The sequence below is a fragment of the Neofelis nebulosa genome, chromosome 9 (genome assembly GCF_028018385.1).
Source record: "Neofelis nebulosa isolate mNeoNeb1 chromosome 9, mNeoNeb1.pri, whole genome shotgun sequence".
Lineage (NCBI taxonomy): Eukaryota > Metazoa > Chordata > Mammalia > Carnivora > Felidae > Neofelis > Neofelis nebulosa.
In genome coordinates, this window is record NC_080790.1 from 36,169,288 (window position 1) to 36,196,462 (window position 27,175).

Genomic DNA, 27,175 nt, shown 5'->3' on the forward strand with positions numbered 1-27,175 from the left:
GGAGTGTGGCAAGGGGGAAAAGCAGCACTCCATCAGGGAGAGTGGGAACATGAGGCAGAGGGCTGGGTGACGGGTCCACTCTGCCTATGGTGGCCTCTTCACCGCCCAGGCCGAGCTAGTGCACCCCCAGCTTTGCCCAAGCTGTGCGTTTAGTTTCTGGAACTTGCTCTTGAGCTGTCCTTACAGAAGTTGGAATGACATGAGCCCCAAGCCCTGGAGACGACCTGGGCCTCCCTTTCAGCGGCCCCAGAAGCAAGGCCGGGTGTGGAATGGATGTGTGCGATGGCGGCCGGTCCCAGCTGCTAACGTCACGAAAGTGACCATCAGTATTTTTTACTGTACAAACAGCTTTTATTTGGATACGGCTACTCAGTAAATATTGAACAGTAATCATCCCAGGCAACAAAGTGAGAGATAAATGGTGGCTTTTCAAGATATCACCGTGGTGAGAAAGGGAGTGGTCAACAATGCCGGATTTTGCAGCCAGAGAGTTCTCTTTGGTGGCTCCCTGTCCCCACCCCCAGCCCCCAGGGGCAGAAAAAAGTTGGTACAAAACTGTAAGTCCTGGAATTGGCTAAGACTAGTCCCTTTCACGTAATAATTTATTTCATGTCAAAACCATAGCAGACACATGCAGTTATGGGGCTGTGCCCGACTCGCCTGGGTCAGGAAACCCAGTGCAGAAACAGAGGACGGGGCTTGGACCCCTGCGCAGACGAAGATATGTCTGTGAGCACAGCTTTCTTCGGGAAAACACTCACTTTGAAAACAGCACCTCGATTTTATGTGTCTGTGTGCATAACGCCAGCCTTTTCTTTGAGAATGTCCCCAAATCACCAATGTCTTTGCCGCATGAGGCACCTGCTGGCCCCAGTCAAGGGGACGCAGGGGGAACAGGTGCATGTGGAAGAACAGAGACCCTGGCATGGGGTCCTTTCCTGCCTCCTGAGATGTCCCACGAGGTGGGACAGAAGCCCACAGGAGAATCCTTGCATGGAATGTTCTGCCTCCTTCCTTGATGGTCTTTCCTGAGGGAGAAGGTGGCTTCTAGTTCTTAGGGGTGAGTTTCTGGATCTCTGGCACAGGTGTCCTGTGGCCTGGAAGTTTTCTGACAGCCTGATTACGGGGAAATAGAAGCAGGACCCACCCTCCTTCCCCTCTGCCAGGTCTTACTGTATAACTATAGAGTCAGTCACTTATTTCTCCCCACAAACCTACCCTCAACGTTGCTTTTATGAAGATGGGGAGGAAAGGGAAGGGGGAGTGGAGTGGGGGCTCAGTGTGGCTCGTCCCTGTCAGCTTCCCCGGGGCGGGGGGGGGGGGCAAGGAGGGCGGGTTTGGACCACAGCTCCACAGCAAAGGCAGAGCCATGCAAACTTGCAAGGTCTGTGGATCTTCAGATCTGAAGGCACTGACAGCACCATTTTGATTTTAAGAAAACGAGACTGAACGTCCCCGTGAACCTGCTCTAGGGAACCTCACCCAGTGCTGGGGCGGAGTCCCCAAACAGGCGTGACGATGGCAGATGTGGGATTCTCAATGGCGGCGAGGGCTGCGGATATCAGTTTTCCAATAGAGCGAGGTTCTTTGTCAGATGAGACAGTTACCTTCCCAGGCAAAAGCCAAGCCAAACAGACACACAAGCAAACAGCCCCCTCCCCCAGCCTTTGCATAGTCACCATAACAAATTACAACGTCCAAACAGACGCGCCAGAGTGCGATCTGGTCACTCAGCCTGAAAAGCTGGCCTGTGCATCCCATCGATGTTTTTGTTGATCTTCCGTTTACCATCCAGATGGTGGATGCTGAAAACTACTTTCGGGAGCCGATCATCCAGGTGTTCACAGGGCATGTCTCCCTTCAGCATGGCTCCCCGATTCTTCAGTGGTAATAGATGCTGAAGGCATGGAGAATGTAGAGCAGGGTGGTCATAAAGGCAAAGAACTGGCAGAAGACGAGAGGTTCCATGTTAGTCATGGCCAGACGGCCGCCCCCACCCCTCCTGCACCTGGGTCCGGACTGGACTCCTGAGATCTCTGTAGCCTCACGAGCTTAACGGGCTCCAGGACCCTCACCTCCTCCCGCTGCCCAAGCCAGACACCAGCCTGACTCCTCCCTTCTCCCACCACCACGTCCAAAGCCATCCCCAAACTCATCTGCGCGTACTGCCTGCCTATCTCTTGGTACGCCCACTTCTCCCTTGTCTTGGCTGCCATCATCCTTCGTGGCCTCGACTTGTCCGCTTCTGCTCACTCTTCCCCTCCGATCTGTCCCAAGAGGAAGATGTGATCGTGTTGCTCCCCTCATGTGGTTGAAACTGTGTGGTGAGTCCTTGCTTCTCAAGATGGAGGCCATTGCCCTTGATAGGCCTTCCAGGCCTGGCTGGCCATTCCAGCTTCGCTTTGCCCCACTGTCCACTCACACCCTGTTCTCGTTCCTTCCTTCGCTCATTCATTTAGCAAATGCCTTTCAGGCACCTGCTATACTTCAAAAATGACAGTAGCTATAACAGCGCACAAAACATTCAAAATTTCCTATCCTCACGGCGCTTACATTTCCGTGGCAGAAGCAGAAAATAAGCAAGATTGGGGCGCCTGCGTGGCTCAGTTGGTCGAGCATCTGACTTCCGCTCGGGTCATGCTCTCGCAGTTCACGAGTTCAAGCCCCGCGTCGAGCTCTGTGCTGACAGCTTAGAGCCTGGAGCCTGCTTTGGGGTCTGTGACTCCCTCTCTCTCTCTGCCCTTTCCCTGCTCACACTCTGTCTCTCTTGGTCTCTCAAAAAATAAACAAGTGTTGGGGCGCCTGGGTGGCGCAGTCGGTTAAGCGTCCGACTTCAGCCAGGTCACGATCTCGCGGTCCGTGAGTTCGAGCCCCGCGTCAGGTTCTGGGCTGATGGCTCGGAGCCTGGAGCCTGTTTCCGATTCTGTGTCTCCCTCTCTCTCTGCCCCTCCCCCGTTCATGCTCTGTCTCTCTCTGTCCCAAAAATAAATAAAAAACGTTGAAAAAAAAAAATAAACAAGTGTTAAAAAATTAAAAAAAAAAAAAAAAGAAAGAAAGAAAAGAAGCAAGCTAAACCAGTAGAGTAGCTGGTTTGGTGGGGATAAGTGCCCAGGAGAAAATAAAGCAGAGAAAATACAGGGCCCGCTGGGGAGGGGGAAAGGCAAGCCTTCCCGAAAAGGTGATATGTGAGAAAGGAGCAGAAGGAGGTGAGAGATTTGGAGCAAGGGCGTCCCTGTCGGGGTGGAGGCGAGAGCCAGGCTCTGTGGTCAGGGAGCAGCGAGGAGGCCAGGTTGCTGGAGCAGCTGGCCGAGAGTGAGCAGGGGAGAGAGGTCAGAGGGTGCCGAGCCAGACTGTGGAAGGGTGGTGTGTGGGCGTTGGCGTTAGTTGGGAGTTTAAGGGACTTAAAATTGTTTGAGGAAGAGGGAAAGGAGGCGGACAGGCTGGAAACACCTAGTGCTTGTCGGGCACCCCATTCTTACAATTGGGAATAACACTCCATGCCAACACCCCTTCCTCCAGCCACCGGATCCTTGCAGGAGTCCCCAGACTGACCCAGGCCTGGATCTTTCTGCTCACAGCAACCGGTCGGTGTTGGGCTCTCACCCAGTCTGGGTGTTAGGTCCTTTCTAAGAAGTGTTGGAGGCAGGATTGAGGAAAGTTAGGCCGCCAGAGGAGGAAGCTGCTGGCTGTGATCAAGCGGCCATGTGAGGGCGCCATTCCACAAAGGGAGAAAGGCAAGCAGCGCTGGCTGAGTCTCTGGTCCTAGTGGACCTAAGGTCTTGGGGGTCCTGCTCTTCCCACGACTGGCCGGGCCACCTGGCCCTGGGTTCTATCAGCCAACGCGTTAGCCCTGTGGACTTCTGTCATTGAAATAAAAGGACATTGGAACGGTTCAGCCACGCCGAGGAATTGGGGTTCCTTTCCACAAGCCGTGGAAATTCTTCCCATGGAAAAGAGAAATGTGCTCCGGCTTGGGTTTTAGAGAAAAGAATTCTGAGGGCAAGGCTGGGTGGGGAAGCAGAAGACGTGAGATGGCAGCTGAACTTGGGCTTGGTACCCCCTGAGCTCGTGCAGACACACACACACACACACAGCACACACAGAGACACAGACGCACACAGACACATGCACACACACATCTCCTTTCCTCCAAGCCCCCTTCAGTCTGAGGCTCAGGGCCCCCCATTCCACAGCAGACAGAATTAAGCCCCCTTCGATGTGCTCCCCACCAGTGGCTCCGTGTTCTGCTCGGCACTCACCGAGGCTGCGGTGTTTATGTAGTAGTTCCTCAGGTCCGCGGTCTCAGAAACGATGGTGGCATGTGCTTGTAAGACAGCGGCACTCATGTACAGGATGCCAGTGGTGCCGTGGTACAGGCTGTCCTGGAAAGGAAGAGGAGAGGCCACGGCCACCGTCATGCGGGCACTTACGCAGGTGCACACTTCCCTCTCTGACCACACAGCCGGGCAGAGGGGGCAAACGAGACAAGCCTGCTCCTCCGGCTCCTGCTTTTTTCTTTCGCAGGGTTTCTGGTGAACAATAGCGGATTCATAAACGGCAACGGGGGCGCCTGGGTGGCTCCGTCAGTTGAGCGTCCGACTTCGGGTCAGGTCATGATCTCACGGTCCGTGAGTTCGAGCCCCGCCTCGGGCTCTGTGCTGACAGCTCAGAGCCTGGAGCCTGTTTCAGATTCTGTGTCTCCCTCTCTCTCTGACCCTCCCCCATTCATGCTCTGTCTCTCTCTGTCTCAAAAGTAAGAATGAAAAAACGTTAAAAAAAAGAAAAAAAAATTTTTTTAAATGGTTATCAGTTCTGGAAGAATGTTGTCACAGGCGAATTGGCATTTTGCAACCCCTAATGAGATATGCAACTCAGGAAAACTTATTAGGAGACGAAAAAAAAGTATCAGGGGAAAAGCTGATGGGTAAGCCTGTCACAGTGGAAGAGGGGCCACCCGTTGCCACATGTGATACGACTGGAACCCACTTAACGGAATGTTGTTTCCAGAAAGGTGTGAACCCATCTTCACTGCAGGGACTTGGAGGACCAAGTCACATCACACCAGGAAGAAACAAACAGACAAACCCAAAAGGTTGGACCTTCTGTAGGACAGCTGACCCACTTTCTTCAACAGCGTCCCTGGCAGGGGACCATTGGAGGTTAAAGGTACCCGAGAACCCTCACTACCAAGTGCAACGCACGGCCCCTGGGAGGATCCTGATCGAACCGGCCAACTGTAAAAAGACATTTCAGGTATAATCGGGTGAATCTGCATACGGTCTGGGTCTTAGATGATACCGAGGAATTATTGTTAATAACTTTATGTAAGTGTCGTAACGTAAGGAAGTTTGCATGTTTCTTTGGAGGCAGACTGAAATGTATAGAATGGAATGACATGTTTTGGATTTGCTTTAAAATTCTTCAGGAGAAAAAAAAAAAAAAGGCTAGGAGCCGCAAGCGTGTTTAACACTTAGTAGTGTAGGAATCTGGGTTATGGTTACTTGAGGGTCCATAATATAATGGTCCCTACTTTTGTATATGTCCTAAATTGTTCAATACAGAAAAATTTTATTTTATTTTACTTTATTTTATTTTATTTTATTTTATTTTAAATGTGTATTTGTTTTTGAGAGAGAGAAAGAGACAGAACATGAGTGAGAGAGGGGCAGAGAGAGAAGGAGACACAGAATCCGAAGCAGGCTCCAGGCTCTGAGCTGTCAGCACAGAGCCTGACGTGGGGCTTGAACTCATGAACCGTGAGATCATGACCTGAGCCGAACTTGGACATTCAGCCGACTGAGCCACCCAGGAGCCCCAAAACTAAAAAAAATTTTACATGGTTATCAAGATGATGTGACATGAAAACAATGTAATGACATAATATTAATGAAAGAACTGACATCCAAAATTATTGGTTCAGTGTGATTATATATACATTTTACATAAAATTTGCAAGGAATATAGGAGAATGCACCCAGTGTTTGTGAGAGCACCATGGGATTGGGTGATTTTTTTTCCCTACTATCATTTCCTTTAGTGCTGCTCCCATGATTTCACCATAAATAAAATTTAAAGGGAAACGCGTCAGAATGTGCTTTATATAGAATATGTATATTCCTAACAAGGAAGATGATGGAGGGGAATACAGTGAAAAATTTGCTGTGGCAGAGAAATGCTTTCATTCTGGCTTAATAGTAAACACAGGAAAGGGCACCGGGTGGCTCCGTCAGTTAAGCGTCCAACTCTTGATTTCAGCTCAGGTCATGATCTCACGGTTCATGAGTTCAAGCCCCACATCAGGCTCTCTGCTGTTTGTGTGGAGCCCATTTTGGATCCTCTGTCTCCCCTCTCTGCCTCTCCCCTGCCCTTTCCCTGCTCTCATATGCGCTCTACCTCTCTCTCAAAAATAAATAAACGTTAAAAAAAATAGTAAACCTGTGAAGATGAAAAAGTCTTGGATCCATAGTGACCCAGCCCTGAAAAGGCCTCTGGTCCCTGGTCTCTGCTTTTCAAATGCCATCTGAAATGATTGTAATTAGTCATTCTTCATGCCTTACTTATGTACACCGTTTTTGAAGTGGGGGGGATCCCCCTTTTTAACAGTCCTCACTTGGGGCGCCTGGGTGGCTCGGTCGGTTAAGCGCCCGACTTCGGCTCAGGTCATGATCTCACGGTCCGTGGGTTCGAGCCCCGCGTCGGGCTCTGTGCTGACGGCTCAGAGCCTGGAGCCTGTTTCAGATTCTGTGTCTCCCTCTCTCTCTGCCCCTCCCCTGTTCATGCTCTGTCTCTCTCTGTCTCAAAAATAAATAAATGTTAAAAAAAAAAACAAAAAAACAAAAAAACAGTCCTCACCTTCTCCATGGAGCAATGAAGTCATTTACCTTCTCAGCCTTTCTCCTTCCCCACCCAGAAGGCCCTTTGTCCTCACAATACCCAGGACAGACATCAGGAGGAATCCAAGGGCTTGGGTCACCCTCTCTGGTTCTTACCAGGACTCGCCAGGACTCATATCTTTTGTAAAATCCAAACAAGTAAGACAACAGGAACATCAGGGAGATGAGAAAAGAGGTGAGTGATACATATATCACCCATCCTTGTAGCAAGGCGTTTGCTACCTGGGTGGCAGCTACCAGCATCCAGACCCAGCACCCAAATATCTGTAAGAAAAAAAAATAAAACAAGAACCTTCATTTGCTTGTGTCGGGCATAGTTCCCTTTGCAGGGCATCCCTCTTCTCCTCTGTCTCCGGTTACAAGCTCTGCAGATGAAGTTAGGGGGGAAGCAAGAGGGAAATGGGGAAGGAAGGCTGGCCCCGAGCAAGAGCAGACTTTGTTAGAAAACTCAAGTGGTTAACACTGAGGTCACCAGTGGAGGGACTTGGGCAGTTTGGTTTGTGGATGTGTCTTCTTGGCCCAAACAGTGTTGACATATACAGCCGTTACATACATTTCTGAATAAGTTGCCAACATTTGAAACAGGATATTTCACAAGAAAAATTTTGATTTTAGACATTTCTTGAGAAGTCTATAGTTCTAGCCACAGTTGAACACATTCCCAAGCCAGAGGAGGCTGAAATGAGTTGTGACTGTTTCTTTAAAAAGGACCCAGAGTCCTCAGTGGACCGCATCCCCTTCACCCCCAACTCCACGCCCTTGTGTCGCACGTTTTTTTTTTTTTTTTCCAACGTTTTTTATTTATTTTTGGGACAGAGAGAGACAGAGCATGAACGGGGGAGGGGCAGAGAGAGAGAGGGAGACACAGAATCGGAAACAGGCTCCAGGCTCTGAGCAGTCAGCCCAGAGCCCGACGCGGGGCTCGAACTCACAGACCGCGAGATCGTGACCTGGCTGAAGTCGGACGCTTAACCGACTGCGCCACCCAGGCGCCCCATGTCGCACGTTTTATGTTGCTCACTTTCTCTGTGGAATAGTGCTCTCCTTCTCCTGGTTCCCTTTACTCACTCACCATGCCTGCCTGGCCCTGTGTGCATTTAGCTTGGGCCCCTGGGTTATAGTATCTGACACCCTGTGGTCAGATAGCAGTTGGGCAATACTATTCCAGTTTAATCATCTCTCAACTCTGTCCAACCTTTTATTATCCTCTTGGTGGAGAAACCAAATCTTTTCTATGGACTCTGCCTTTGTTTGCTTTTAGCCTGGGTTTATACCCATGTTAGTGAGTCCAGGGAAAGAAATAAATGTCCACTAAACAGCATGCTCAGTTAGAGGAGAGGCCTGAGGGAAAGGGTCAACATGAGCACCAAGTAGTTTTGCTATTGGTTTGTCTCAGAGTTTCTGTGCTCCTCTCCTTCCTGGGTTCTCCTTAGAATATCCTTGTGAGCCTCCTTGGTTCTCCCTCTCCTCACTCCTGTTAAATCTATGCTTCTAAGCATCGTATAGGTTGGCAATTCCAGGTCTTCAGTCCCACACATCCACTTGCCACTGGATGTCTCTACTCAGATGTTTCATAGCAGGGGCCAGCTTTGTACTTGCAGGATCCCGGGAATGAGCGCCTTATTAAATTTTGCACCCTGAGCATCTCATTTGCCCCACCCCAGGCCTGTCTTTGCCCCCTCAAGATCCTCAAATCCAACAGTTACAAAATCTGAACTCATTGCCACGTCCTAATTCCCTCAGAACCCACTCATCTCTGCACCTTCTGAGAATGACCCTTCTGAGGGAGAGAGTGATGGGTTTGGGAATGAGTGTAACAAGTGATAATGTTCTACTTCTCACACTGCATGGTGGGACATTTTTTTCTTTTATAAAGCAATAAAATAATTTTAAAAAATGTGCTGGACTATGAGACCACTGGAGATTTAGAGTGATGAAGAGACAGAGCCAAGGATGGCTCCCGTATTTGAGGTATGGAGGAAGCACACCACCAGATTTAAAACTTTGCGTAAAGTTACAGTAATCAGAAAGAGTTATCAGTGCAGGTAGCTCACATTTCTGCTCATCTCAGGAGATAACTCATCCCTTTCCCTAGTTCTGTTGCCTTCCACACAATTTTAGAAGCAGATTGTCAAAATCTACAGTATCTTCTGGGGCTTTGTGTTAAATTTATGGATCAATTTGGAGGAGAATTGACATCTTTACTATGATGAGTTTTCCAATCCATGAACATGGTATGCCTCTCAAATTATTGACATTTCTTTGTCTTCTTTTATCAATAGTTTGTAGTTTTTAGCATACAGATATTGTACATACTTCCTTATATTTATGCCTCAGTATTTTATTTGGGGGGAGCTATTGTAGATAGTATTGTTTTTTTTTTTTTAATTTTTTTAACGTTTATTTATTTTTGAGACAGAGAGAGACAGAGCATGAACGGGGGAGGGGCAGAGAGAGAGGGAGACACAGAATCCGAAACAGGCTCTGGGCTCTGAGCTGTCAGCACAGAGCCCGACGCAGGGCTCGAACTCACAGACTGTGAGATCATGACCTGAGCCGAAGTCGGACGCTCAACCGACCGAGCCACCCAGGCACCCCAGTATTGCTTTTTTAAAAATTTCATTTCCTGGGGCACCTGGGTGGCACAGTAAGTTAGGTTCCTGACTCTCGATTTCAGCTCACATCATGATCTTGTGGTTTGTGGGATCAAGCTCTGTGTTGGGCTCTGCACTGACAGCTGGAGCATGCTTGGGACTCTCTCTCTGTCTCTTTCTCTCTCTCTTTCTCTGCTTGCATTCACTCTCTTTCTCTCTCTCTCAAAATAAATAAATAAACTTAAAAAAATAAAAACTTCATTTCCCAGTTGTTCAATGCTAGTAATACAAACATGACTGTTTATTTTGTGTGTTAACATTGTATCCTGCAAGTTGCTAAATTCACTTACTCGAAGAAGTTGTTTGGTAGATTCCTTGGAATCTTCTGTGTATCTCATTAGGTTTTAATTTTTATGATTACAAATAAGATTGAGCTTACGTGCATACATTTCATCTTCTGTAAAATTTTTAATTGTTTTTTATTGGTTCCAAACTTCTTATGGGTTTGTTTTTCTTACTGATTCATAGTAATTCTTTCTAATAGTGTGGATCTTGTTGGCTGTGCGAATTATTGCAAATATATTCCTCGAGCACGTGTTTCACACATTTTTATGATGCCTATTGATGAACAGAGTTCTTAATTTTAATGTAATTGAATATGCTCACCTTTTCTTTTATAGAGTGTGCTTCTTTGGTCAAGTTTAACAAATCCTTCCCTACCTTGGGTCATGAAGATAGTCTTTCTGGGACCACTTTCTTCCTGCAGTACAATCATTAGTAGTATCTTTGGGAAAGGTCAGTTGGTAGTAGTCAGTTTGATTTGTCAGAAAATATTCTTATTTTTCACCCTGACAATTATTTCCTCTCCACACTTCTAAGATATTTTCTCAGTGGTTCTACATCTTTCTATATTTTCCATTATATTCCAGCTCCATTGTTGCTGCTGAGAGGGCCGCTGTCCATTGCACTGCTGTTCTCCTGTAGGAATCTGTCTTTGGTATCTGGCGGCTTTGGGAGTCTTCTGTCTTTGAAGTTCTGCAGTTTGTGTTGAAGCGTGGGTATCTTTGTACTACTTTTGCTTGGCGTTAATTTCATATTCGATACCTGATAATTCCATTTCCTCAGTCTTGGTGCCTGATTCTGCAGTTTGTGGCTTCTGTTAACTTTCATTCCTGTTCATTTTTTCCCTCCTATGTTTGGTGAATTCTGGTTGTGAATGACTGTGGGAGTAGCTCACTTCTGAATGATGCTATTAGAGAACTTCTGGATTAAACAAGTCCAGTTATTTCTGTCTAGGTGAACTGAAAGATATGCAACTTTCAGTTCTCATTTTCATAACATACCCCTGGCTTCCTGGGACGAGCAGTTCTCACCTTACAAGTAAGCCAAACATAGACATGGATATGTCCACTGTCCCTGATGAGGCTTCCACTGCTGTTATTCTGGAGAGGAAAAGCACTTTTGGATTTATAGAGAATTTATGAGCCCTTAAGGAGAGAAAAGGAACAGGAATGGAGAAGCCAAAACAGATTAGGAAGGTGACCACAAACAAGGCTCTTACTGGGCTGGACAACACATTCAGAAGCTTCACCTTCACGTAAAGACCAGCTCTGGGAGCACATTTCCCCAGATCTCAATAGTCAGTGTCCATGTGAATTTTTCAAGTCTTAGGTTGAGCCTGGGACCACCTGTGAGTAAGTTGGTTAGCGTGTCCTGAAGAGGGGGCGTTGAAGGACAAAAGCCGCTGTCCCCCTTGAACTGGGCTCCTGCATGTTGATCTCAGTGACAGGGGTCTGCTGGTGCTTTGGGGCACCTGCTAAGCATCCTCCCCACCGAGACTTGGGAAGTGCATAAAAATGCTGGCACCCTGTCAACACCCAAACGATGCTAGCTGCTAGTGGCAATGGTGTTTGGGACTCAGTGACCGCACCGGAGCTCGTCAAATTTTAGACTCATTTTAGACCTCGGAAGGCAGAGCATGCTGTGTGCCATTCACCGCTGTATTCCTGGTGCCCAGCACAGGCCCTAATACAAGGTGGGTGGGCATGGGGTCAAAGGTCATCCTTCAGAATGAATCAATGATGACACTCCATGTTCATCAGGTGCTTTACAGTTGATAAGATGCATTTGCTTAGACAGCCTTGGTTAGTCTACACAGCAGTTCGAACTCCTTGGACTTCCTGAGACCAGAGAACTGCCACTTCATACCTGACACTGCTTATTGCTAGTTCGCCTCTGCCAGACCTGGGGGGTGTGCCAGAGTGCCTGAGCCCCACTGAGCCTATCAGTGCCTGCAGAGGGCACCCCCCCCCCCCGCCCCCGCCTTCCCACCATCAGAGGCTGCCCTGGGCGGACGCTGCCAGATGAACATTATTTACACGTCACACTAAGTTCTCCCCACAGTGTGTGAGGTGGTGCCGTATTGGAGGGGACTGAGACCTGAGGTCACACAGGACATGGGGTAGGACAGCTCTGGATCTCTTCTGGCAACCAGAGTTTACGCCTGAGGGCAGGAGCCTCTGAGGGCTTGGGTGTCTACTCAACTTGCCTGAGAATCTTCTTGAAATGGCTTTAGTGTTGCATAATCAATGTTATGAAGGGGAATGTTCTTTTTTATTTCCCCACCCTCTACCTTCTGGACAGAAGAAAGGACCAGGGCCAAGGACCAACTCCGGGCGAATTTAAACCCAGTCTTTCTTACCTCGTTTCTGCCTCAAGCAGTCTAGATTGGATTCTTTATAGGTAAGCCAGTTTCGAGTATTTGTCTTTACTTTTCTTTTTTTTTTTTTTTAATCTATATTTAGCTTTCCAAATTTTCTTGGCAGGCTAAACTGATCTCTTATTTGAACCTTCAGTTTGTATTTTCCCAAGAGCAGGAGATATTTTTAGATGTCTGGGGCTGGCCCTCACAGTGGAAGAATATTTTATCATAGTAAGATATTGTGATCGAGTGGATTTCAAGTACGACTTTGTTCAGAGTCTGTTTCTTACGAACGGACACAGATTACTCGTCTATGCATTCTGCAAAGGCTGAACCGAAATTTGAAGGGTGGCGGAGAAGTTGGACTCCGAGCATCTCATCACACCACAGAGTGAGAAAACTTTCAGAGGCACCTGGGGTTAGGTCAGGAGGATTCAGAAGGGTCTTGTTGACAATTTGATAGGACAATCTGAGCTTCAGATAAGGATAACGGCTGTGGGTTGAGATACAACAACTAAATTGAAGTCTGTGAGTTGAAAAAATACTTTCAGAAAAGCCCCCTTTGGGGGTCATTTTGGGGGGGAGGATGCTTATTATTTCAGAAGGCAGCTGTGCCCATCGTTATACCCCTCCCCCCCCGATGTTTATTATTGTGATTGCTGCTTAAAAAAGGAAAAAAAGCAACAAAAAGTATGGTGTAGAGGCAAGAAGATTCTAAAATACGTGGATGCCTGGGGCTTCCCCTCTGAGTCTTGTTACTCCTGGGGTCTTTGAAAGTCCATCTGGGGACTCTGAGAAATCCCCAGGGTCTAGGTCCTGCCCCAGAGATTCTGACTGAGCCCATTGTGAAAAGTTCCCCAGGTGGTGCAGTTAGGACCTGAGAACCCTGGGAGCCTCTCTCTTTGTTTCCCGGCTGACCCACCCTGTTTATGGACGCAGCATCCTTCCTCCTGGGTTCCAATTCAAGCTCTGCCTGCTCGGCAGGTTATTTGACTCATCTGTACTTTCATGCACTTGTCCATCAAACAGAGGAGGTGGGGATCGCCTCTCTCATCGGATTCTCGTGAGAACTAGCTAAGTCTCCCCAGCACACGGTGAGCGTGCGGTAACCACTGTTGGCCATGTTAGCCATAACCATTTGGAATGGCACAGAAGACTGGAGGGAATGTTCCCCGACAAGGAGCCAGAGGAGGGAATGTTCAGGGCCAGTCTTGCTGAGGGAGGGGAAGTTCACTTCTGGGGGAGCCGGGAGAACCACCAGCTGGGTGAGTGAGAGAACATTTAGGGGACACACATCCTTCTGAGGAGTCGATGGAAGTTTTGGTCATCTAGAAAAATGTACCTATGTACACGCACGACTTTTTTTTTTTTTTTTTTTTTTTTTTTGGGACAGAGAGAGACAGAGCATGAACGGGGGAGGGGCAGAGAGAGAGGGAGACACAGAATCGGAAACAGGCTCCAGGCTCCGAGCCATCAGCCCAGAGCCTGACGCGGGGCTCGAACTCACGGACCGCGAGATCGTGACCCGGCTGAAGTTGGACGCTTAACCGACTGCGCCACCCAGGTGCCCCACGACTTTTGTCTACAAATCTGGGGACTCGCAGACCCTCAAAGCCCACCTGCAGCTCCCAGGTTGAAATCCCTTGTCATCTCCAGGCTAAGTAACAGTGCCATCAACTGCTGTATTATTTTGACAATATCAATCGAAACATTAAATACACATATTGTTTGATCCAATAATTTCACTTTTTCGAGTCTGTCCTATAAATAATGCACAGGAACAAAATGGTGAAAGTACAAAGTTGTTTATTGGGGCCTTGCTGGTTATGGAAAAGATAAGATACATCTTAAATGTGCATCTAGAGAGGACCAATCAAAGCAATTATGTTTGCACAGTGGAACACTCAGCAGCTTTCAAAAAGAATGAAAAAATCTTTGTATGCCAAAGGGAACAAGTTCTAAGAACCGTAAAAGGCACAGACCAGCGCGCCCAGTGTGCTATGATTTTTGTAGAAAAAGAAGAAAATGTATGTGTGCATGTATGTGCATTTGTTTGCAGATGCACAGAATGTTTCTGGAACGAGACCCAATAAACAAACCAGTGCCCCAGGCTCCCAGGAGAACTACTTGACAGGGTGTTGAATGTTTAAACTAATTAAAAAAAATTTTTATATTTACAAAGCAAGAAAGAAAACCCTGTGCCAGATGATGGAGGCTGGCTTCAAAGGTCAAGACTTTTGAATGGGAGAGACCGGAGAATCACCTGTTCTTTGGGGAGGATGAATCCGTCCACCCAAATAGAGCAGGTGGGACCTGAGGCCCCTGATGGGCAGAGCAGGTGAACTTCATGCATGGAGAGGTTCTGAAGACAGACACCGCCCTGGAGATGACCCCATGTGAACGGCAAAGGAGGAGTCGAAAGGATGCACGGTCTCAGATTGCACAGGCCGGGACTCCGGGATGAGGCGGGAGGTGTGGGCTCGGGCGGGGCAGGTCAGGGGGTGAGAGCCAGGGAGGAGCACTGAGGCGATACCCTGCTGGCAGGTTTTTCTGCATAGCTGGGCAGTAGCTCAGCGTGGTGGGTCTCACCACCAGCACCGCATTCCTTTACCACTTGTCTTAATTTTCATGAAGCACTGCCTCTCTTTCCCTTCCCTGGGACTTGGGGGAACGCAGGCTCCAACACAAAGCCTCAGAAACTTCAGGCCGGGAGGACAAGGCCCACATGAAGACAGTGAGGCCCAGGAGGTAACGGTGCCAAGCGAGCTGGGGGCTCCTGGTCCCACTGATGGCCCCTCTCCCCTCCCCCTTCCCTGTCCTAATCTTTTGTCTCTATGAATTTGGCTCCTCTGAGGACATCATGTGAGTGGAATCATACAGGATTTGCCTTTTGGCGACTGGCTCATTTCACGGAGCATAATGGCCTCACGGTTAATCCCTGTTGCGGCCTGTGTCAGACTTTCCTTCCTTTTTAACGGCCGAATAATAGGCCATAACACGAACACACCACATACATAGTTTGCGCATCCATTCCTCCAGTGATGGGACGCTTGGACTGTCACGAAAGGTGCCGGTGTGTGCAACTATCTGACGCACGTTCTTTAAAAGGGAAAAAATAAGACGAAACTCATCCTGGGGCTCTGCTTTGGACCCCGTAATTCTGGTGCAAAATGCTCCTTCAGACAGACCCACTGTGTTTGTGCTGGAGCACGTGCCCATCCCTGGGGGGGATGATATCAACTCAAAATGCCTTCACTCCAGGGCGATTGTAATGACTCGAACCCAAACCACGTGGCAGGAAGGAGAGCTGTTACTATTTTTCAACCCTAAGATTTTTTAAAACTGATTGTAAAAAATGATGTTAACAGCAAAGGAATTTTTTGGTATATTAGGTCCCCTTCCAGCCCTAGTGCTCGCGCGTACGTATTTTCTATAAAGCTGGAAATCGTGATGGACATGCATTTTGTATTCTCCTTTATATATTTTTGGATTTTGCTACGTGGCTTGATACTAAAATTGATTCTTGGTATGCAAGCTCGTTCTATTCAGTTGGCCTGAGCACTGAATCTGTGAACACGGAGTCATTTGCTCCCAGGGGAAGTAGGCATTAGGTTCCTGCAAAATCTCTGGTCACAGTATTTTCATCAACTGATCAACACGTACCTTTATTTGAGGTGCTTCAACGCATAGCTTTATGTTAGGTGTGTGTGTAAAGACCCCTTATTTAATATATGCTCTTGAGTCATTAACACTGAACTCTTGGCCAACAGCACTACAAGCCTGTCGAGCACGTATTGTCTATGAAAGGCAACTCACGGGGTTCTCGTGCTGAAACCCTAAACAGCACTTCAGCACGAACCGAGGGGCTATTTTAAACAGCAAAATCACCAACGAGAAGCACAAAAATGTGAAAGATGTGCCCCCAGACAGACTTTGGAAAGCACTCTTGTTTACAGGATGAGAGCTGAGACAAGAAGGCACAGGGTAGCGTCTTGCTCGGCCTCAGCTGGGAACATGCACCTCAGACGACCCAAACGTTTTGCTGCTCTGTACGGGCCCACCAATAACGAGAGTGCTGTGAGTATTGTTTAGCGACTGCGAATAAATTGTCGCGACTACATACGTTTGCAAAGAGAGAATCCAGTAATGACAACTGACTGCACTTTTCAATGCCACAATTACACTCCATCAAGCTGAAAAATGTCACTTACTCAATGAGGCCCCTGTGCCTGCACATTGGATGTCTCCAGCTTTTCCCGTTACAGACAATGACACAGGAAATAGCGTTACAGAGATGGTTGTCTTCGTTTAACTTGTATCCTTGTATTTCCCAACTGGGCTTACTGGTAGGAGGCATGGGCAGGGAGGCGTGACTTTCCACCATTCACTAGGCTCATCGCAGGCCCAGGCTGGGACATTTGCGTGACCAAGTCTGGCCCTTCCAGGGGGAAGACACCAGGGGACTCCCGGGAAGGGGTTCTTCCTGCCTAAGGAGACCAAGATGAGACCGTTTCCGTTCTTGCTCTGGCCATTGCTGTGTCTGGTATCAGGCCTGGAGCTATGAAACGGAAGAGGACAGAGGTGGAGGGAAACGGCTTGGGCCCTGGCGACGCAGCTATGCTGCGAAAGAATCAGCCCAGAGGTACAGCTGGCCGAGACTTCCCAGAACGTGACATGGTCCGTTCCCTTCTGCTCAAGCCAGTCTGAGCTGGCGACAGCCCTTGGCACAGCATGCCGAGGACCAGCTGGGATGGCTGGGACCCCAACCCCCTCTTAGAACACCCTGCTGGCTCCCTGTGACCCACAGACCAAACTCGGGCCACGGCCCTGCAAGCCCAGCCTGCCTGACTCTCCCCACTCTGCGTCAGTCTCGCTGAGCCTCCGTCAGTGCCCCCAGCCCTGGGGCTTCCAAACGTGGGCTGAGATTCATGGTGAAAACCACTTAGTTCGTCGCCAACAACATTAAAAAACTAAGTAGGCTGGACTAGCAAGCAGGAGTACATTACCCATGGGAAAGGGAAACAGTGTCCTGAATCTGTTGTTTCATTGCACACACATACACCACACATGCACACCTGCACACACGTGTACCAGGTTGCCACAAAAACATCTCTCTTCTGTGGGCCCCAGTCGGTGTGGGGGAAACCTTTGCTCTAGAATGCCTTCCTTCCTCTAGCCAAGGGCCTCTGCCTGTGCTGGTGCGCACCCCCTTCCACAGTCCTTTCCTCCACAGCACTGTCTGGGGCAGACACTCTTGACATTGGGTCCACAGCACGGCTGCCATAGCAGGAGCCCATCGGGGACCTGAGGGCCACACTGGGGCCCATATGAGCCGCGTGAGCCTGGGAGAGGAAGGGAGCAGGAACGAAACTTGACAGGAGCCCTGGGTGGGACAGGTGGGAGGGGTCCTGGAGTGTCCCACATCTGCAGTGACTAGAACTCAGTGTGGACGAGCCAGGGCAGACACAGCTGGGTGACGCTGGCCTCCTCTAGGCTGCCTCGGGGAGCCGGGCGCTCCTGGGCGGTCCTCACCCAGCTCGGAGACCCCCGTGCCCACGTGGGTGCTGCCTACAGCCCATGGGGCAGCTCCCGTGCCTGAGTCAGTGGCTGCCAGCCTGTGAAGCTTCTGAGCAAGAATCGTTACCTCCTTCGAACGGCGGGGCGGGGGGAGGAAACCGGTTCTGGGAGGCCAAGCGACTTTCCCAAAGTTACTCATGGGAGCGCGCCAGGCCTGGACTGGAATCCAGGACCCGCACACAGCTAGCATTGTATGGAAGTTCAACGCTCCATAATTTAACCTAGGACACTTCCAAACACTGAGTCACTACATCCTGATTCACAGAGGGCGAGTTTTCTCTGTGGCTTTAAGGTTAGCAGGAAATTGTGGCCCAGGCCCCTTGGCCTCCGGTGAGGGCCCATGTCTTATCCGGTCCACTCCAGGAACAATAGTGCCGGCCAGAGCTCCAGCTACCACCGTTCCTGGCAGAACAAATCATATAAGGAGGCCTTGGTACCCATAAGGCAAAGGAGGGGCTGGCTGCTGGCTGGGGAAAGTCTGTGCCTACCTTGGGGTGTGTGCCTGGGAGGGGCAGGATGCCGCCGCAGGGGGAGGGGCTGGTGAGTCAGCGGGGCCTCCTCCGCTTTCCTCCCCTCCCTCCTGGCTTCCTCCCCCAGGGCCACTGCACCCCCCCACTGACCCAGCTTTTTATTGACCGAGCAGTACAGATTTTCATAAAGTAGGGTAATAAAATCATTCTTACCCATCCAAAGTCTAAAGAGCTTTTCCTTCTTGTCTCTTTTAAAAAAACAAAACAAAACGAAAACACTACGCACTTTTAGGGCAAAAATGTTTTTTACCCTCCCTTTTTAAAACTTTTTTTAACCTTAGAAAAGTTAGAAAGTACAGAAAAGATGTAAATGCAGATAAATGCATCCCGCTCCCAAAGGTGGCCTGCTGGACAGGCTTCCTCCAACCTCGGTCTCTTTCTCTTTGGCTCCCACTATGGTTGTCAAGCTCACGTCCCTTCGTGTGTTACCAGAAAGTCACCAGGCGAGCCCAGGAGTGGGGCTCAGGGGAGGTTCTCCACCTGAGCCCACAGATGTTTTGTGTCCAAGATGGCCGTGATCCTGTTCTTTGTCAGGCACTGAGGACCCGTAGTGATATCACTATTCACTCTAGTCCTGGTTGACTCCTGCTCAGCTCCCCCTCCCCCACCTGTCTATGACCAGACCTTTGAGGGCAGGGACCAGACCAGGGTCACCTCCTCCAGGAAGCCACTCTTGACTGCCAAGCCCCGAGTGCATCATGAGGAGTGACCTCCCTCATGGTTATTTTCTCTCTCCACTGCCTCTTCCCCAGGCCCTGAGCTCCTGGATACAGGACTCGGCCCTGTGGTTTTTGTGTCCCCAGTGTAGGGCATGGAGCCTGGCACAAAGCAGGCTGTACATGCTGCTGAGTTGAGGAGGAGACAGGAAGCGGGTTGCTGGACCCTCCACTCCCTAGCTGCTCAGTCTCATCTCCCTGGGCCTGATTACCATGCAAGTGGTACCAGCCGACACCTTCTGGGCCTGCCACTCTGGCCCAACCACAGACTGGCATTTCTGCCAGAGCCGGGACAGAATGGGGACAAACACCCATTTGTTTCATCCCCACCCATTTCCTGCTCCATTACTTCACAGGCCCTAGAAATTCTCCAGGTCCGGAGCGTCCTCCCTCAGAGAGCAGAGGGGCTTCCCTGGGATGCTTTCCTACCCCTGCTGCTTTCACCCCCCCACCCCCACCCCACCCCCCCACCCCTGGGCACATAGGAAAGACTATATAAAAATGTGTGTCAGAGAGGACGATGTTCAAATAGACGTACCACCCCCCTCCCACATCCATCCAGCATCACCTGGGCAGAGAGAAGGTCCAGATGGGCATGGGGGGTGGGATGGGCTGTGACCAGCTTGGAAAGCAGAAAAGGCCAAGCTCAGAGATTCCCTCCAAGGGGAGGAGCTGAGTTGGGCTTTTCTGATACAGGTTAGAAGACTCTGGGGGCCCCTGTGATATCTGGCCCTCCTCTCAGACCCACCTTGGACCTTCTAGGTATAGCTTGAGGTGGGAGGGTGGGGTCTGTGTCTCAAAGGCTGTGGAACCTGAGTTATGGGCTGAGTTATTGCAAGCCCTGCGTCGGCCCCAAGCAGACATCTATTCTGGCCGAGTTGGGGAAGATCTGACCATGTGGTGACATCTGAGAGGCAGGGCTGGTTGGCAGGTACGGGACGAGGCAAAGGAGGGTCTGGCAGAGATGAGAGGGGTAAAGGCCAGGGAAGCCTGGTGTGGGCCCCCCCCCCCCCCACTTGGGCCCGCTTCCTGCCACTTGCCAATCTGGACAACATTCCAGAAACCTCTTCTGCCTCCCACAGATCAGCTGTGCCCCAGGGGAAAGTTCTCTAGGCAAAGAGCTCCTGGAAGGGCGCTGGCAGCAGGTGGGGCACTTCTCATTGACGAGACTTCTTATCTGGGGTTCCCTGCGTTCCAGCAGGTCAGAATGTGCCCTGCTACTCTCTGCAAGAGGACCCAGTTATTTCCTTCAAAACACCTACTAGTTAAGGGAAATCGTCCTGGCGGGCTGATCTTCCAGCGGCAGCTTGGAGCCTGTCTGGTCTGAACTGAGACTGGCCACCAGTTCAGGGATGGCCAGACGGTCGGGGGAAGTCCAGACTTGGGCAGGAGGGCGTGTGCAGACGTGGACCATACCGGTTAGTTCCAAGGGTCTCTCAGCTCAAGCCCGCCCTTGTGTGGTCTGCTCTGTGATGTGGGCTGGAACTCTGCAGTCCACAATTCCCAGCCCCCTTAGAAGTTGGAGTTTTGCTAGGTTCTGGCATTGGTGGGGGCCTGGAGGGGGCCTGGGATGGGAGGAGGGTGGTGGGGGCTTCCTGTTGGCTGGTCTGGGTCCTGTCACTGTCACTCCGGCAGCAGCAGCAGCCAAACCGTTCAAGAGTGCCAAGCCCCTGCCTTGAGTCAGCGTATCCTAAAGACTACCTAGTTCCTGGAGCCTTTGGCAATGGGGGGCTGTGCACCCTGGCTTTTCTCTCTTTCCTATCTTGGGAAATACCCTTTGTTAATACCTTCTTAGCAGTGGTAGCATTTCAGTAAATAGCTGTTGGTTCACAGCTGGAAGTTTCCCATAAGAGACCCATACTTTCTACTAAGAGGTCCGGGTGACAAACAATAATAAAACACGTGGGCTCACATTTCTGGAGCGGTTGCAACGTGGTATTGTCTTCTGGGAATGTCCTTACTGAGACCCCAGGGCTGTCTTACGAGATCTTTGCTGTTACTTTCTCCATTGTTGAGGCTCAGAGTGGTTAAGTAATCTGCCCAGGGTCTCACAGCAATTAAGTAGCACAGCCAGGCTCTCCACCTTGTTCTGAATGACTCTATTTTACTGAACCTGAACACACTGGGGGCCTCCAGAGTAAGGGTGGGACTGGTGCAGGGAGGCTAAAGCGGGTCTAAACAACTCGGGGAGGTTGACATCGACCGCTTCCCAGATTGCCCCTCCTGTCCTTCCCTCCCAGGGCCTGGCTCTTTCCCAGCCCCACTCTGTAATCCTCCTTCCCTGTTCCATGTTGTCCCTTGCAGGGGGCCTCCTGGGGCATTATGGTGGGAATCAGTGGCACCCTGGGCATGGAGGTGGTTAGTCCCCTCATCCTGAAGAGGAGCAGGTAGGGGGAGGCCAAATGAGGGTGAGGCAGGGGGTGAAGGGAGGGACAGAAGCAACAAGGACGAAATAAAATGGGCAAACTGAGCTTACTTTTGAGTAAACACTCCCCACAGTATGGAGAATTGAAAGGGAAGCACAGAAAAACAAGGGAAAGGATTTCTCCCTTTGAAAACCCAGCTTTAAGGGGATGTCACGACAGAGGGGAGGGCACCTGCCCTGAGCCAGGCCTGATGTGAGCCCTGACTCCTTATCTCAGCCTCCGCAGTAACTTCAGTCGGCACAGGTGACCAGAAACCGCTTGAGGGCCAGCAGGTTTTCGGACAGGCTTTTACATATAAACAGAGTAAAAGAAGAGGCAGGCTGAAATTACGGTAAAGCTGGGGATTGCATTTAAGCAAGACATAAAGGTGACCTTTCTCAGCTGGAAGATTCTGGAATGAGCTTCTAGGGGTATCACAGTGTTTCCCTCTGGCCACAGTGCAAGCGAATTACGAAGCTGAACGCATCAAACACCAGTGTGTCCGAATTGTTTCATCTTTTAACTGGCTGACTCCAGAAATCTTCTTAGCTGTTTCTTTTTTAATTAGTTAAACATCGAATCAATTAAGTTAACTAGTGAAAGGTTTAAAATCAAAAGACTTCCTTGGACTATGTTTCATAGAACACTCCCTGGGTCACAGTCACCTGGGTCAGCTCTTGGGATCCCCCTGTCATCTTGTAAAAAAGATGAGTCAACTCACACCGGGCAGGTAATCAGGTAATCAGCGCCTTCCCCCCACCCACCCACCCCCAACTATGTGCACGCTGAAGAGGTGGGCCTGGGTCATCAGGAGCTGGGGGGTGTGGTGCTGTGAGTCACCTGGTCGCCAGCCTGCCCTGCTTGGGCACCAGCCGGCTCATACACTCTCTGAACGAAAGCCGGATGGAATACACCACGTCTGTTCTCACCTTAAAATGCACTGATTCGCCCTCGAAGATCACATTTTGAAATTAACATCGTTTTCACATGGGAAATCTGAATTCAACGGCAAACCGAACAAAACATGAATTTTAAAGTTAAAATCTAAAAAAAAAAAAAAAAAAAAAGTCTCCTCCGTCGCTGGTGGGGACGTAAAATGGTACAGGCACTCTGGAAAAACAGTTTGTCAGTTTCTTAACAGGAAGAAGGCATACACTCATGATACGACCCAACAGTCACACTCGGGCATTCTCCCAGGGAGGTGAAAACAACATCCACACTAAAGCCTGCATGCGAACGTTCACACAGCTTTATTTAGAATAGCTAAACACTGTAAGTAAGCGACTAAAATGTTTCTCAATGGGTCCATGGTTAAAGAAACCACGGCATGTCCCTGCCCTGGAACACTAGGAGCAATCACAGGAAGGAACTGTTGGCACACCCCCCACAACTTGGGTGCCCCTCAGGAGGGTTCTGAGGCATGGAAGAGGCCAATCTGTAAAGGCCACATGCTCTATGACTCCATTTATTTATATAACTTACTTGAAATGACAAAATTATAGCGATGGAATTAGTGGTTTCTGGGGGTTCTGGGGGGACGGTGAGGGAGGACAGGGTGGGTTGGGGGGACTATAAAAAGCAAGCAGGAGGAAGATCTCTGTGGTGATGGAACAGTTTTGTATCTTGACTGCGGTGCTGACATGAATCTACACGCGTGAGAAGACGGCACAGAAGTGTGGACATATTTTACCAACGTCATTTACCTGGTTTTGATGGGACCAGTGTTTTGATGGGACCAGCACGTAGGGAGCTGGGGGAGACCTCTCTGAGCTATATCTGTAACTGCCTATGAATCTCTAACTACTGCAAAATACATGTTTTTCAAATGTGCATTTTAATGTTAAAGAGTGTAAGATAAAGCAACTTAGGCAAAGACCTGTAAAAGCAGTCTCTGGGTGCAGAGCTGGTAGGGAACATGGAAAATTCTCTTGGAATCTATGCCACCCTAGTTTGTCATTGTCATGACTGCAAAAGAGCCCGACTGCTTGCTGCTGGCAGCCGGGGTGGCAGGGGGGCCTCAGGGGAGCCGAGGGGAAGAGCTCAGGGCCTCATTGGAGCTCCTCCTTAGTTCTGTTCTCCTTGTATTTTGAGCCCCTCATTCCCATGGAAAGGCCCTGGGCACAGACCCTGCTCTCCAGATGTCACAGTGGGTGTTTAGGAAACCACCACCACCTCCACTCTGGGCCACCCCCACCACGGACTACATCTGTATCTGGGTATGGATTTCACTTGCTCTGCCCCTTTTTGCTGGCCTGAGCTCCTGGTTTTAGAATGCACCCTCTGGACTCATGTCCTTAGAAAAACACATGTGTGTCTACGATGCCTCAAGCCCCCAGACTGAGAATCTGCTGGGACTCCAAGGCCTGGTGCTCTGGTGTCAGCCCCAGTGTGTGGCAGTGGGCAGCATGCCCAGGTGACCGGGGACAGAGGCATTTCTGCTAGGCTGATCTCACCCTCCTCTCCAGCCCAGCACATATTCTGCTCAATGGGATCAGAACCAACCGACCAACTTGACCTTCTCCGTCCTCTCCCATTTACCTCCCCATCCCTGGCCCACTATGAGGCAAGCACACTTGATTCTGTAGTTCATGCTTGGAATGCTCATTTAAGGAAGAGGCAGGTGCAGAATAGCATGTACAGAATAACCCCATTAAATCCATATTTATGCGTGTGTATATATATATATACATATATATATACACACGCATAAATATGGATTATATTTATTTCTGCATTTTCTAAGTATTCCCACGATGAATAAGGATCACTTGTGAATTAAAACTAAAGTTGTCATGCAGAAACATCAGACAAGGCCGAATGAAAGGACATTCACAAAGTAACTGATCAGCACTCTTCAAAAGTGTCAAGACAAAGACAGAAGGAGACAAAGGAGATCAGATAAGCAAATGCAATGCGGGATTCTGGACTGGATCCTGGACCAGAGAAATGACATGGGTGGGGAAATCAGCACAATTTGAATGAGGTTTATTAGAACAGTTGAGCAACGAAAGTATCAGTGCTAATTTCCTGATTTTGATGGTTAAATTAGGTAAGATGTGGACCTTAAGGGAAGCTGAGTAAAGAGTATATGGGAACTCTCTGTACTGTTCATGCAGCTTTGCGGTAAGTCTAAAGTTACTTCAACAGAAAAATAAATGAAAAAAAAATCAAGCCAATGACGATATCTCACCCCCTAAGATACTTAAGGCCCCAGAGACCAGCATAAGGAGCCCAGCATCATGGGGTTGGGTCCATGAGAGGCCCCTCTCACTATCACTTTCCCCTGGGTTTCTCCCTAGTTCTGTAAGCCCTGTCCCTCCAGCCTCCGGCCTTGCTGGTCTCTCCTGGACTCCAAGCCTTTTTCCTTTTCTTGGCCGCCAGCCTGGAAATCCAGTCTATCTTTTGAGATCCAACACCAAAACTGCCTCCTGAGTGGTATGCCTGCACCCTTCCCCGGCTTGACAAGGTCAGATGGTCTCTCATGCTGGTGTCCCAGCCCAGGACAGTCACGGCCTCAAGCATAGTCTGACTGTGGAGAAGTGCTCGTGAGTCTCCCTCCTGCAGACAGGGAACCTGGGAAGGCGGGCCCTGTACCAGGGGCTTGCAAGATTGACATAAATCATGCTCTCAGTATGCAGTGGTGGACTAACCAGGATCCTGGCAGTTCATGTGGTTGTTCTGAGGTGAGGAACACGCCTGGGTCCGGGCACCGAGAACTTTCAGGAGCACTAAGATGTCATCAGTCTGGCAGGATGCCCATACGTATGTCCCCCGGGGTTCAGGCCTGGCAGAAACCTGCCTCTTGGGTGGGGCCTCAGCTGGAGCCACCCAAATGCTGGGCCTGCCCTGCCTGCCCTCCCTTTCTTGGTGCCATCAATGGGCGCGCTTTAATGAGTTTGCCACGGGGTCACTCGATCAGGCCCAGCTTTCGGGCAGATGACACGAGAGGGCTGGTCAGGTCCGAATGAAAGCCGGAACCACTTTCTACCTTTCCCTCCCTGGCCTGGGGACAGCACTGCCAAATTTAGAGCTGGTGAGAAAATATCACCCATAAGCTAGATATTTCACAAGGTGTTTGGAAAAAACGAAACAAACTCCTTTGCCCTGAATTATTCACTAGACTTTAGTGTCCCCACAAGTAGAAAGGGGACGGTGACAGCCGGCTCAGAGAGGACTGGAGTTTGACTGACACTGTGTATGCAGAGTTCTGCAGACTGGAACACGCGAGCCCCCCCCCCCAGCCTGCCCCCTGCAGGGATCAGGGCCACCATTCAGCTGTAGGGCACCTCTGAGAGTAAGTTACGCAGTGACACGTTCTAGTGTGCGACCAGGGCGTCTCACACAACTGTTTTATGGCAGATGTCAAAAGCTACCTCCTGAGCAGAGTCTACAAGTCCAAGTTCAAAGTCAGCTGACAAGACAATTAAGAAAATACGGGAAGACCTTCTCTCAGAAGGAAACAGTTTCCCCATTTTGAACTTTAGAAAAGCCGAAACAAGGAAGGAATTGTTGAAAAGAAACCATATAAAAATCCATTTCCAACACCTTCCTGAGGACCCAGGATATTTAAGCAGCATCCTCCCCCTGCTCTTCCCCCCACCCCAGCCCCTCCAATCACCAAGTGGCCTGCTTGTCACCCGTGGTGGGTTTGTTTTGGAAGGAGGAAACCCACCCATACTGCAGAAGCCAGAGGAGCAGAGGGAGGGATTAGGGACATTCGGGCTGAGTCTGAGTCGTGCGGGAGATCGGAGACCACATCAACTCTGGCCCGGGTTCCCTTTCTCCGGGGAGTGCTCTCTAGCCACCGGCCAGCTTCTCCCAGGCCCTCCCCTTCTGCAGGTGGCCCACGAGGCAACACTCACCAGCTCCGGCAAGAAGAAGGCATAGGGGATGGTGAGGAACAGCGAGACCCCCAGGGGCACGTCGGGCGGGGAGTAGCTGGTGGCGGGCGGCGGGTCCGGGGAGGCCATCTCTCGCCCAATGCCTGGTGCCCTTGGCTCCGCAGCAGCTCGCCGGCTCCTCGGCCCGTCAAATATCACCTCCTGCCCGACACACCCATCGGACGTCGCCTGGGAGGGAGAGAAAAAAAAAAAAAACGTTCCAGCCGAGCAGGTCCTTCCACTCCCTCCGGCCAAAAGACTCCTCGTGAAATGCAAATGCGGATTCGGATTTGCATCAGATGGGCCTTGGCCCGCTGGGGCACAGCCTCGGGGCACATTGAGGCAAGGAGGGCGGGAGTCTCTTTTCTTCCTAAGGAATTTTTGAATCCTGGAGCATATTACTGCAGGGGGTGCCAGCTACAGCCAACACGCCTCAACCCTCAATACAGGCCAAGGCAACTCGCCACGACAAAGACTGTTTGTTGAGGACCTACTATGAGCTGAGCTGAGCTAAGCAATCTGTAGGCAACTCTGGCCCTTCCCACAGCGGTGCACAGGGTTATTTCATAGCTTTCCCAAGTAAGGACACTGAGAATCTGTTAGGTCAAGTTAAGGTCACAGAGCTGGTCACTGACAATGCTGGGTCTTATATCCATCTGGCCCTGTTGCCTGGGTCCCTCCCTCCCTCCCCACTCCTGGGGGCCACCCTCCATCTCAGACAGAGGGAAAGGAGCCGCACTCACTTCCAGCTGCGGTCCCCAGAGACTTGGTGGTTCCTCACCACCCTCCCGTCCTCTCTGCTCACACAGCGGATGGAAGACTTCTCCCTCTCTAGAAGAAGTCCGCCCCAGCAGGAGAAGGGCTCAGTGGGCTGGGTGC

General features: G+C 50.1%; 1 protein-coding gene across 3 annotated transcripts; it reads right to left on the reverse strand.

Moving 5' to 3' along the window:
• Positions 1 to 327: 327 nt before the first annotated feature.
• MALL (mal, T cell differentiation protein like) lies at positions 328 to 27,175 on the reverse strand. 3 transcript variants are annotated; one of them, XM_058683247.1, is made up of 5 exons: positions 27,040 to 27,157; positions 26,279 to 26,485; positions 6,990 to 7,157; positions 4,260 to 4,382; positions 328 to 1,897 (listed from the first exon to the last, which is right to left on the reverse strand). In XM_058683247.1, exons 2-5 carry the CDS (start codon positions 26,384 to 26,386, stop codon positions 1,727 to 1,729), a joined length of 570 nt encoding a protein of 189 aa, XP_058539230.1. In that variant the 5' UTR covers positions 26,387 to 26,485; positions 27,040 to 27,157; the 3' UTR covers positions 328 to 1,726. The 3 variants fall into 3 exon arrangements, with proteins under 3 accessions (XP_058539230.1, XP_058539231.1, XP_058539232.1); XM_058683248.1 differs by having other exon boundaries at positions 328 to 1,944; positions 27,040 to 27,150; XM_058683249.1 differs by lacking the exon at positions 6,990 to 7,157 and having other exon boundaries at positions 27,040 to 27,175.